Source organism: Erythranthe guttata, chromosome 6 (genome assembly GCF_056151865.1).
Source record: "Erythranthe guttata isolate IM_541 chromosome 6, IM_541, whole genome shotgun sequence".
In the NCBI taxonomy this organism is placed as follows: domain Eukaryota; kingdom Viridiplantae; phylum Streptophyta; class Magnoliopsida; order Lamiales; family Phrymaceae; genus Erythranthe; species Erythranthe guttata.
In genome coordinates this window covers 6,152,320-6,166,006 of record NC_142538.1, presented here as the reverse complement: position 1 = coordinate 6,166,006, position 13,687 = coordinate 6,152,320, and the positions used below count along the sequence as shown (strand labels likewise).

Genomic DNA, 13,687 nt, shown 5'->3' with positions numbered 1-13,687 from the left:
GACGATTCCGAATGAAGATGGAGCGAGAGAGCTTTCGGATGATGAGGAGCATGAGAGAGCTAGGGAGGAGCACCCCGATCACATCGACTCCAACTAAATCAGGTGTTTTCTATCCTTAAACTTTGTGCTAATTTCGTTGAGGGCAACGAAAATTTTAAGTTTGGGGGTGAAAAACATGTTATTTTTGTGCTTATTTGTTTTAGTTTGCATGCATTAGGTTTTATTCGTTTTTATTGTTCGTTTTTCCGGAATATAAAAAAAAAAAAAAAAAAATTGCTTGAGTAGCTAAATTACTTGTTTCTAGGATTTTATTTGGAACCCTATGTGGGATTTATGAACCCAATTCTATGATTTTATGCAAGTTTTAATTCCGGATTATTTCTTCTACTTGTTTTATTAAGTTCATGAAACTGGCCACTTTATGCGCTTTTATGTTATTGTTAATCGCATGAATCGGAAGATCGGGTTAATAATTAGAACTGTGGTAGAAGAGCCTTTGTGGTATTAACATAGGAATATAGTTAATCTCTTAGGTAGCCATTATTGAGATTTGTGCTTAATGCTTTGTTCTAGAATTAATTGCATAGGAATATAGTAATTGAATCTAGAGTATTAGAATTGTAATACACGCGGAAGCGAGTTATGATTATTTTAGCATCTCAGGTTAATAATCCGGGTTAATTGCTTGCATAATTGAAGGAATTGGGGGAGTAATAATCACATAGGGGGAAGAATAAAATCCTAGGCTTGTCTACTTTGATTAATCTTCGTATTTTAAACTGTTTTCTTGTTTTTGCTTGTTTTTAATTTAGTTTAATTTAGTTTATTAATCCTTATTCGACTGTGTAGGGTGGGCTTGATAATAATTGGTAGAATTTAGCGTCTAGGATTAGATAATTAAATATTCCCTGTGGGTTCGATATCCGGACTTAATTGTCCACTATATTACTTGTACGATACGTGCACTTGCGTGTAGGTTTTCGACCAACAGTTGTCAATTGCAATGGAATTTTCCCGACCAATTGGTTTGAAGACAAGTCCAAAGATTCAAGTATGCTCATATTTCCAAGAGACGATGGTATATTTCCGGTGATGCTGTTACGAGACAAATTCAAGTATCGTAGAGAGTTAAGGTTTCCTATGGATTCCGAAATGGTTCCGGAAAATCTATTACCGGACAAGTCAATGGTTGTAAATGTTTGTAGGATTCTCATCACGGGAAGCTCCACACCTTTCAAAACAAACACGATCGACTCTTGATAATTCGAAAACCAATTTCCTCTCTCGATTCTCCTTCCCTCCACAACCGTCATGGCTCTAAGATTGCTCAAATATCCACTAGGCAAAGGGCCGGTAAATTGATTCAAAGATATATCCAAAACTTGCAACTTGGGGAATGGAAGCTTATCCGTTGAAGTAGATAATATGCCACCATTTAATTTATTAGACCTCAAGACAAGCACTCGAAGCTTAAGAAGAGTTTCCATCCAATAAGGAAACACGTCTCGTATACCATTGTTTCCGATATCAATAACCTCCAGTTGTCCGCAGTTGACGAGGGATTGTGGTAACTTTCCGTCGAATTTATTACCGTTCAAGTTTATCGACTGAAGGGTACAACCCTTTGAAAAAGTTGTTGGAATCGGACCACGAAAATTATTTCCCTTCAAATGCAAGACCCCTAAAGTTTTGCTCAAGTGTCCTAAACAATTTGGAATTTGTCCTTCTAAATTGTTACTTGACAGATGAAGATATTGAAGGGATGTCAAGTTGCAAATGGACGACGGAATGTCGCCTATGAGTTTGTTGGAATGGAGTATTAAGAGAGATAAGTACTGCAGGTTCCCAATTGTGGAAGGTATTCTACCGGAAATATTGCTTTTTGCAAGATCGAGTGAAACCAAATTTCGAGATGTTCCGATTGTTAGTGGTATAGAACCTTGTAATATATTGCTGGAAAGATCGATCGTCCGGATATTGGTTGTGAATATTTCCCAAGGAATGTTGCCTGAAATATATACAGAAAACTTGTAAAATTAAGAATCAACAGCTTATTTTGTGAATTTTTAAGATTTTAAAAAATAAAATTACCAAACACTTTGGAAGAACTTATAAGCTCTTAAACATACTGTACTCCATTTTTAACAACTTATAAGCTTAGCAAACCACACTCTAAATTAAAACGCTATCTAATTATACGAATGCAATATATAAAGAAGTTAAAGATCAATGTTTATATGCAAAGAGAACAAATCTTACCACTTAAAGCGTTGTTTCCAAGTAATACATCTTCAAGTCTCGTCAAATTCCCGATTTCTCTTGGCACCGAACCACTAAATCTGTTGAATGATAGATATAACGCATGAAGTTTCGGACATCGTCCAAGATTAGATGGTATTTCCCCACTGAGCATGTTGTCATTTAAATGAAGAGCATTCAGATTATGTTTGCATATGTCGATAGGCAGATTTCCTGATAAGATATTACCGAACAAGTAAATATATTGCAATGAAGATATGTTAAAAATCGTTGGAGGTAACGGGCCCGTCAACTGATTATATGTCATTTCCAATATCTGCAGTTTATTTAGAAGACCAATTTCTTCTGGTATAGTACCTGCATGATAATATATAGGGGATCACTACATTGGTATATATCAATATGATTAAATACAATATATGGGCTGATGTGAGAAAACAACCGAAGGGTAAATTACGTCCAACCCCCTAAAGTAAGGTCAAATTACGAAAAAACTCTTCAATTATTTCTTTATTCTCAATTACCTCTCCATTTTTCGATTCAGGAAAAAAAAAAAAACAAAAACAATTACTCCTCCATTAACTGCATTCTACCATTGCTGCACTTTTTCACAATTTTAATTTTTATTAAGTTCTTTCACAATAAATTGCTTTCTTTTCAAAACTTAAAGCACTGGAACATAAGATCTTGGCTCTTATTTGTGAAATCTGACTTTGATAAATTTCTACTTCCGAGTCAAATATTGGTATGCCTGTAGATCACTCAAAAATAAAAAATAAAAAATAAAAAATAAAAATAGACATTAATTTATCCAAAAATGGTTTTCCACTTATGCTTATGTTTCATTTAATTGTAAAGTTTATATTATCAGTATCATTTTAATTTCGTCATTTGGGTGGGAAGCGACAGTTACAGAAACTAAACAAATAATGGTGGAAGAATAAGGACAAATTTGGAGAAAGAAAATCATAATTGCCTATAATAAAGTGATTCTATTAATTTATTTGTTTTCCTGTAATTAAAATTACATAATTAACTACATAATTATTAAATGCCACATGTTAAAATTTTAAGACACCCGGTGAAGTTCACCAGGTGTAGCATAGAATAGACCGAGAGGAGAGGGGAGAGATGGTGTAGGCTTTTGGGGGTAATTATGTCATTTCACATGCAAAAATGAAGAAAAAACTGCACAATCCGTTCGTGCGACACACGATATGCTCCGAGGAGGTTTTAGCCTTTGACTAATTAGTATAGGGGGTTTTTGCTATTTTTTATTTTTTTTCATGATAGGGGGAATCGCACTTGATACGATTTACACAGGGATAATAAATGCAATTCACTCTTCCTAAAATGGATAAATTGACATGACCAGAAATATATTTTTGGTAATTTATGATTTTTTAAATTTTATTTAACTAATGGGCATAATAGACATTTAGGACCGGCAATTGAGCCGGGCCTAAGCTAAGCCCGATGGCTCGGCCCGACTATATTTGACCCGAGCCTACTTATTAATGAGCCGGGCCGAGCTTGAGCTATTTCACTAAACCCGATTTATTTATGCCGAGTTTGAGCCTACTATGGCTCAACCCGAATAAAGTCCGACCGATTAGGTTAATAATAAAATATATCATATATTTATTATTTTAATGTTATGACTCAACATACAAGTTACGACCGTATAAGATTATTTTATTTGACAAAGAAAAAAGTAAAGATAAAATGAATCAAGTGGTGGCGGTGGCAATAAGTTAAATATGAATCAAATGGAGCATACCCATCGAAATCCAATTGCTGAAAGTTATCACCGAGATTTGAGAATATAATTTTTTTCCAATAATAAGAGTTACTAATTTTTTTTTTTTTTTTTTACTTCTTTCAGTCTTATTTTAAGTTTTTACAATAACTTGTAAAGACGGTTTAGGCTTTTTTTGGATTGACTTTAATGGAAGTAAATCTTGTTTATCACTTATTTTTATAAATGTTTTTACTCATTACAGTTATATAGTAATGGGGTCTTATATAAAACCCGAAACCCGAAAAAATATATGAGCCGAGTTTAAACCTATACTAATGAGGCCCGGTGCTATGTGAGGTTGAACCTATAGTAACGAGGCCCAATGGTACGTGAGCTTGAGCCTTCCCAATCTCGGCTCACATGACCTGATTGCTAGCTCTATAGGCATTATACATTTTTGTGTAAAAAAATTGATCAACCGTTAGTCAGAAGGGCTGTTTTTGGTAATTATGAATATTTGAGGGGCTTTAGATAATTTGATCTTAGTGCAAATCTTACCAGAAAAACTGTTGACACCAAGATATAATTGTTGAAGCCGTGTGATGTTCCCAATTCCTCTCGGCACCTTTCCATCGAAGCGGTTGGCAAATAACGATAGAACTTCAAGTTGTGAACATTGGCCCAAACTCGACGGCATTTCTCCATCGAAATCGTTATAAGATAGATCAAGTACAACGAGCCTACCAAGACTACCATGGCTGCAAATATCCACCGGTAGGTTCCCGGATAAGCTATTGCTCGCGACCGAAATAGTTTCCAACAACGACATATTGAATACGGATGAAGGGATAGGACCATGGAAACGGTTATATCCCAAGTTGAGTGTCACGAGAGACGAAAGATTTTCGATTTCGGGTGGGATTGTGCCTACGAGGCCCATATTTGAAATATCCAACCCGATCACCCTATTGTGGAGAGGGTCGCAAGTGACTCCAATCCAGCTGCAAACAGAGGCTTTGGTGGTCCAATTGTTTGTAAGACTATTGTAAGGATCTGAGGTTATAAGGGATTTTAATGTAAGAAGTGAAGATCGATCGTTGTCGATATTGCTCGTTTTTGCGGTTGTCGAGTGATTATGAACCGAAAATAGGAAAGCAAGTAGGAAAAAATGGCAAAATGACGATATCTCCATTAGAGTGAAATTTTAAAGAGTATAATTGTGTTGGCAAACAAGAAATTAAATGGAGCTATATATATTACTTATTAGTGTGTGTGTAATATAAATTGATTAGGTTATTGTCCTATTATTGAGGAAGTTTCTATGTGAGACGGTGTTTTATCACCATATATACAAGTCCCATTTGGCACAAATATAACATTGGTTTTACAGATTAATATCTATTGTTTAAAGAAGTAAAACAGTGACGACAAATGAAAACAAACAAGATGCCTTGAGAGAAACAAGTCCAAAATTCATGGCAAAGAACTTCTTGGAAGCATATGTGTAGAAATATGATGATGGATTCAATCCTTTGCACGTTGGATAAAATATGATCTAGATGAATCTTTGGTAGTTTAATTCAGGGATAATTACAATTTTGATCCTTATATTATACATTTTTCTAATTTTGGTCCTTAAACTTTAGCTGGCCCGAAATTGGTCCTCCAATAGTTTGTTTTTTTACAGTTTCCATCCACTGTTTGAAATTGCTGTTAGTTTAGACATAAAATCCATGTGCGAGGCACGTGATCATGTGTCACTTTTTATTTAATTTAATTTTTTTTAATTGATTTGCTTTTTTGCATTTTTAATTAGAATTGAAATACTATTAAGATTTATTAAAGAATAATAAAAATACCATAAAATTTATAATATTACTCGATTTTATTGTATAAGCGACTAAAAATAATATTTCTGAAATTACAATATATGTTTAATTATTTCTTTTACATATTCTTTATTATTAATAATTATTAAATAATGAAATAGATTATATTTATAAAATTAAAAAAAAAACTCTTTAATAAAATTTGGTATAGTCAAATTAGTTATAGTGTTTCCGATTAAAAAACAATTAAAATAAAATTTGTAAATAAAATAGAGTGTACTAATTCCGAGAAACCCTACTATGGTATTTGTGGGAAACTTACAGCTTATGTCCCTAAACATTATCACCAAAACGATTTATGTCCTCAAACTTTTCCATCCACGGAATACGTCCTCAAAGTTGTCACTTTTCAACAATTTATGTTATGCCGTCAACTCCGTCCGTCAACTTGACGGAAATATCACGTGTGGCGCACGTGATGTCAATCTGGCCGTTAAATGCGATCTAGCTGACACCCCGAGATGATGTGTGCAAAGAAAATGACGTGGAGTGACATGAGATTCTCTCCCTTTATTTCAATTTTAAAATTCTCAATTTCTCATTCCTCCTATTTTATTGAACCGAATGTAGAAAGCCTACCACCAAATTTCTCGTACGAAGCATTGAATTGAGATGAACCTCTGCAACAACAATATCAGAGTCACTCCTTCTTGACATTGTCTTCCCCTGAAATCGCCCAAAGCAGCGCGACATCTTCGATTGAACAACTCTTGCAATGTGAGACTTTGAATTTTTTAATGGGTTTATGACTTCGAATTTGGTATGGTTTCGACCAGGAATGCAGATTGGATTCGAAATTTGGGACTGAGTTTATGCGATTAAACAATATTTTGAAATTGGATGGCTATGGTTTAGGGGATGAAAAATGAAGTGAGAATTGAGAATTGAGGGAGTGGGTTAGAGATTGGATGTCGGTTGATTTGTGTGCCAGACCAACATTTTACTGCTATATGTCACTCCACGTCATATTTGACAGCCAAATCAACATCGCGTGCGCCACACATGATATTTCCGTTCAAGTTGACAGAAGGTGTTGACGGCGTAACATAAATCGTTAAAAATTGACAAATCTGAGGACATATTTCGGGGATAAAAATATTGAAGGATATAAATCGTTTTGGTGGTAATGTTTAGGGACATAAACTGTAATTTTCCCCCATTTTGTCATTTCACAGTTTTAGTACATTTATCGAATTGAATTTTATTTGAACGAAATTGTACGAATAAAGTGATATTCGGGTTAAATTAACAATATAGATAAAAAGAAGGGATTGATGTGAACTGTCACGTGCCTTGCACGAGACTCTTCCGTCTAAACTAACAACAATTTCAAACGGTAGACAAAACTTGTAAAAAAAACTAATTATATGATGACCAATTTCGTACCAGATAAAATTGAGCACCAAATCGATAAAAGTGTATAATATATATACCAAAATAGTAATTATCCCTTCAATTGATAATTGGAAGCAAAAGGTCATTAAAAAAAATCAAAAGACACCACCAATATACAAAGACTTGATGTGCATTTATCCATGAGAAAGGGTCAATCTTTTGTTTTCAGTTAGATATATATTATCTATGTCCATTTGTCCTTTTTTTAGTTATGGCTGTTAATTGGGCCATGTGAACCGAATTCGGGTTAGCTGAAGCTCATATATCATTAAATCTCGTTATTATAGACTCAAGATCACATATTATTGGGTCTCATTATTAAGGCTCAAGTTCGACTCATTTATTTTTTCGGGTTTTGGGTTTATGTCAGGCCCCATTACTATATAACTATAATGAGTAAAAAGTATTATAAAAACAAGTGATAAAAAAGATTTACCTCCAGTGAAGCTAATCCAAAAAACCATAATACGATCTTTGCAGGTTATTGGAAACACTTAAAATAAGACTGAAAGAAGTAATAAAGGATTAAAAACTCTTATTATTGGAAACATTTTATATTCTCAAATCTCTGTGGTAAATTTTAGCAATTGGATTTCGGTGGGTATGTGGTATTTGATTCATATTTAAGTTATTGCCACCGCACCACTTAATTCCTTTTATTTTGACTTTTTCTTTTCAAAATAAAATAATTTTATACGGTCGTAACTTGTATGTTGAGTCATAATATTAAAATAATAAATATATTATATATTTAATTACTAACCTAATCTGCCGGGCCCTTATTTGGGTTGACCCATAGTAGGCTCAAACTCGACTCATAAATAAATTGGGTTTAATAAAATAGCTCAAACTCGGCCCGGCTCACTAAAAAATAGACTCGGTTCAAATATCAAGGCGAACCATCGGGCTTTGGTTAGGCCCGACTCAATTGTCGGTCCTACTTTTAATGAGCAGTTATCTTCAATTTCAGTTAAGAAATAAGTATGGCTTGAATTTTTTTTCAAGGGGGTGCAAAGTGAACAAACTTTATATTTCAAGGGTGCAAAGTGCGATTTTAAGTCCAATTCATTAAACAATAGTAAAAAAGTTTGAATTGAGATTCATGAATTGCAGCTAATAAATTCTCTCTCACAATCTTTGTTCTCATTGATTTGTACAGTAAAACAAAATCCAATCAAATACTTTTTAATTTCATTCTAAGGCAATAAATAATCAAATGACATTATTGTACAATCACAAAAAAAAAGAAGAAAAGAACAAAAATGACATTCTTGAAATCTACCTCCTCTGGAAATTCAAAACCTTCAAAATAACATATGCAATGCGCGCGTGTCCACTTCCGGCCATTTTCCTGAAAATGAGAAAAAAAAAACTGGCAACGTGGGACACCTTATTGAGTTCAGGTGGTATCGGAATTTTTATTTTTGTTTAGATGATAATCTGCAAAAACGGGCAAAGTTTACACGATTTAATGCTATTTACCCTACAATTTACACCATTTTAAATAAAATCTAGTATTGTTTATTTTTGCATTTTTTTTATGAATTATTCTAATTAAAACAATTTAACTCCAAACTTTTGAACCTACCACCGTTGTATTATTTCTAGAAAATACAAAACATCGCTTGCCCCTAATAAAATGTTCCGGGTCAGCCCGCTGCCCGCCCATGCACACCAAGTTTTGATGACCATTATCGATAAATAAAAATCTAATCACATAACTATATATCTGAATCTGATTATCCCTTTCTTTTGTTGAAAATCTAAAGATAACATCAAAAAATCAACCAATATGACTAAAAGGATTTAGTACTCATTTCATTTAATTTACCTTCTATTGAATGTTAAAAAAGAGGCCCGCGAACCATTTCGTCTTTCCGAATCGAAAAATAAAAAATAACCAATAGTAGCTCCAAGGACGAATCCACATCCATATCCCAAAAGAACAACTTGCCCAAAAAAAAACCATCGAAAAAATCAGAGTCGCCCGGTAACATTGGAAATAAAGATTGTACTTGTACATTGTCCTGTTTGCACTTTTTCGTCAATGGAAATCCGCACAATCCCGAGTTTCCCATATACGAACTGTTGTCAAACGTAGGGAATTGACCGGTACTAGACTGAGGTATCTGTCCTACAAGATTATTGAACGAAAGGATTAGTTTGGAAAGAAATATCACCTTCGTCAATTACCATGGAATTTCCCCCACCAATTGGTTCGAGGACAGGTCCAACGATTCAAGTATACTCATATTTCCAAAAGATATAGGTATACTCCCCGTGATACTATTATGGGACAAATTCAAGTACCTTAGGGAGTTGAGCTTTCCTATAAATTGCGGGATCGTATCGGAAAATTTATTATCGGACATGTCAATGGTTGTAATTGTTTCGAGGATTCTAGTAACCGGAAGCTCCAATCCTTTCAAAACAAATACCATCGACTCTTCGTGATACGAAAACCAATTCCTTTGTACCGTGCTAGTTTCCTTGGCATCTATCGTCGCCTTGAAATTCTCCAAGTATCCGACGGGCAAAGGGCCGGTGAACTCATTGTGGGATATGTCGAAAACCTGCAAACTGGGAAACGGCGGAATTGTAGTCGTCGTCTTTGAACCGAGCGATACGGCACCGTTAAACCTATTGGATCTGAGGACGAGAACTCGGAGCATAGGAAGAATTTCCATCCATACCGGGAACGTGTCCCTGTATTTCATTGTTCCCCACATCAAGAACCTGTAGTTGTCCGCAGTTAACGAGAGATTGCGGCAATTTTCCCGCGAATTTATTGCCGTTCAAGTTAAGCGATTGAAGAACACAATCCTCGGGGAACGTTGTCGGCGCAACAAGACCGTGCAAATAATTCGACTTCAAGTGCAACACCTCCAAAAATTTGGTACTAGGTAGTGTACCTGAAACATTGTTTTCTGCAAGGTTTAGGTAACCCATGTTTGGGGATCTTTCAATCTCTGATGGTATGGAACCTTCTAAAAAGTTGTTTGAAAGATCAATTATGTTTATATTTGCTGTGAACAACTCTCTAGGAATATTACCTGAAAGATAATAAGGATGTGGTAATTTAATTATAAGAAACAAAAAAAGAAAAAAAAAGAAATTATCGTTAAAATAATATAGATTATAGTAAAAAATAGATAAAATTACTAAAATATCCTCGACATTAATTGATTCTCAACTAATGAATTAAGAGTGATTAAGGGTAAAATTGAAAATAATGCAATTAATACTTCATTGAAAATGTAAAATGACAAATAATTTGGGACAAAAAAACTCTCTAAAAAGACATATAATATGGGACAGAGGGAGTAGATTTCTAATACCACATTAATTACTTAATTTCCATTCTACACTCTTATTAACTCTGTCTGCTATTATTTTTAATTGATTTATCTCTCTTATTAATTGTAAGATAAGGCCAGATTAGTATAAAAGCATACGTTTTTCATAAAATCAAGATTCATTTGATGAAATTCTTAATCCGTGTGCAAAGCTAAAAACGACTATTAAAAGGGAATAGAGAGAGTAATATTATTTCATTAATTACTAGCAAAATAATAATTTTCTCCAAACTCCTGTATCCTCAATTTTGGGATATGCCGTGTACCCGTATCTTCTCATTTACCCCATATCGTCATTTCCGTGTCAGCGTTTCTCTCAAAAGTCAAAATTCTCCAAAATCACATTTTTCCAACACTATTTTATTGCTTTACGTAGAACATTTTCTCCTAAAAGAAAAAAAAAGAAAAAAAATTGTTTTCTTTAAAACTGTTCTCAAAAAACACATTTTCTCCAAAATAAAAACAAAAATAGAAAATACTAAATTAAAGTACGCACACAAATCATAGTGAAAGAAGAAGAGTTGACCAGCAGGAGCTTACCACTTAAATAATTGTCGCTGAGCTCTAAATCCCAGAGCCCTGTCACCAGGGCCGGTCCGGCGTATTTGGGGGCCCTGGGCGAGAATATATTTTGTGCCCTTAATAATATGGGGTTTCGGGCAACGCCCCGATATTTTTTTTCCTTTTTTATTTTTTTTTTAATTCTTGATAAAATAATATAGATAAAAAATTATTAATTTAAATTTTATTATCAATAAAATATTGGAAATATTAATATATATCTACATATTTTTTTATAAAGCAAATGTTAGCAATGTATGAAATAATTTTTGTTTGAATAAATAAAGATTTTTATATTGTATATATATTAAACTAAGCTTTAAAATTTATAAATAGAAAATATATTTTTTTTGAACAATAGAAGAATAATTTTTTTGTATACAATAGAAAAATATTTTTTTTCACACATTAAAAATGTTAGTATATATATATATATATATATATATATATATATATATATATATATATATATATATATATATATAAACACTAAAAATGGGCCCCTTTTAAATCTGGGCCCTGGGCGTGGGCCCTGCTCGCCCCACCCCAGGGCCGGCCCTGCCTGTCACATTCCCGATCTCTACTGGTAATTCTCCGGTAAGGGTATTATTGGCAATATAAATATATGTCAAGGAAGATACGTTAAATATTGTTGAAGGTAACGGCCCCGTCAACTTATTAAATCCCATCGAGAATGCCGCCAAATTATTAAGACGACCAATTTCGTTTGGTATATACCCTGAAAAGAAAAAAATTATGATTAATTGAAAGTAAGGTACATTTAAACTCATTCTTCTCTCTAATTTTGGAGCACCAAGTTCTCTCAAAAAAAAAAAAGAAAAAAAAAATCAAATCTGAGCATCAACTCTCTTGTAACTTAGATCAAGAAAAAACAGTATAAAATGTTGAATGACATCTCAATCAAAAACTTAAGCTGTTAGTTTGAAATGTATTATTTAATATTAATATCTTCAATAAAAAAATTATCTAAGATTCAAGCTTATTATTCTTCTGCAAAACCCGCTAATAAACCATAAAACCCAAGAAAATATTTGCCCGGATCGAAAATTTTCAAAAAAAAAAAGGAAAGCTTTTTCAGAAGAAAAAACATCCATGAAAAAAACTATTTTTTTTGCATTTTTTTGGTTTCTTCTCCAACGTCTCTCAATAGTAGTCCACCATTATAGCCTTATAGGCTTCCGTGGCTGTTGCTTCTTTGCCTTTGGTGCCTCCATTGCGAGTGTGGTGTAAGATACCGAGATGACCATGGCGGGTGCCTCCATTGTTTTTTATTTTGTTTTATGTTGTATTTTAATGAAGGTAGCATAGTTACTTTCTTGAAGTCAACATATGTATTTCTTAGAAATAGTGAACTAAATAAAATGCAATATATGCAGGTAATTGCTAATTCTTTTTAACATGAGGTTTTTTCGGCCATTACAAATTGCAAGGGGTCTGTCCAAATTACTCTCTATTTTCCATTGACTTTTCTATGAAAAATATATATTTATCTTACTATTAATCATTAAAAATAGATTTTTTTGGGCTGCATTTAACTAGTGTAGAAATGAGAAAGGTCAAATCAAAATTAGCATAGAAGAAATATTTTAGTGCTTCTGAATTTTAAATGAATTTTAGAAGTTCATTTCAACTCGTTATGAATTTTAGAAGTTCCAATAAGAAACATAGGATAAAAACCAAAATCATAAAAGTTTTAGTTCAAATTCAAAATGTATATTTATAAAAATAATCCTTCTGATTTTTAAATGCAAGTTTTGAGTTGAATTGGCCAATTTTCCCTCACAAATACAGTAAAAAAAAATTACTCCCTCCTTTCCATTTTAATTATCGCTTTAGGCTAATTCACACGTATTTAAAAAAAAAAAAAAACAAATGTGCATGGATTCTAAAAAAATTATAATAAAATGACTAAAAAACCACTTTCATAGATGTTTGAGAAAAACACAATAAATACTTAATTGAAATCCTAAAGTGATAATTATTTTGAAGTATTTTTTTTTTCTAGAAAGACAAATAAAATAGGAAGAAGATAATATTTATTTTCACTGACATTAAAGAAAAATGTGTTTTTCGGCGAAAATATTTAGGCTACTTAGCTTAAAGTAATCCGAAAGAAATTATTAAAAAAAAAAAAGAAAAAAAAAACTCATACCACTTAAAGAGTTGTCGTCAAGTTGCAATTCCCGAAGCAATGTCGAATTCCCAATATGACTCGGCAACGGTCCACTAAATCTGTTGGATGATAGCCACAACACTTGAAGTTTAGAACAAGCTTCCAAATTGGATGGTATTTTTCCGTCGAACATGTTTTCAGACATATCAATCGAAATTAGATTGCAGTATAAATTGCACAGGTGGATAGGCAAACTTCCCGACAAGCTGTTATATGATATGTCAATTGATTCCAATGAAGATGTGTTCAAAATGTTTGTAGGTAGTGGCCCCCTCAACTTGTTAGCTTTCAT

At 33.1% G+C, this 13,687-nt stretch overlaps 1 protein-coding gene and 1 pseudogene across 1 annotated transcript; both read right to left on the bottom strand.

The window, feature by feature from the left end:
* Window positions 1–369: 369 nt before the first annotated feature.
* LOC148769982 (uncharacterized) lies at window positions 370–5,360 on the bottom strand. The gene is made up of 4 exons (XM_088819719.1): window positions 4,559–5,360; window positions 2,553–2,616; window positions 2,260–2,339; window positions 370–2,008 (listed from the first exon to the last, which is right to left on the bottom strand). Exons 1-4 carry the CDS (start codon window positions 5,190–5,192, stop codon window positions 930–932), a joined length of 1,857 nt encoding a protein of 618 aa, XP_088675845.1. The 5' UTR covers window positions 5,193–5,360; the 3' UTR covers window positions 370–929.
* Window positions 5,361–9,029: 3,669 nt separating this feature from the next.
* Window positions 9,030–13,687, bottom strand: LOC148769981 (receptor-like protein 9DC3; annotated as a pseudogene).

Coding starts and splice junctions, on each gene's coding strand:
- LOC148769982 (XM_088819719.1), bottom strand. CDS start 5,192: ATGGAGATATCGTCATTTTGCCATTTTTTCCTACTTGCTTTCCTATTT. Junction 2,340..2,552: donor TTGGAAATGACATATAATCA/GTTGACGGGCCC, acceptor ATCATTCAACAG/ATTTAGTGGTTCGGTGCCAA. Junction 2,009..2,259: donor TGGAAACAACGCTTTAAGTG/GTAAGATTTGTT, acceptor TATATATTTCAG/GCAACATTCCTTGGGAAATA.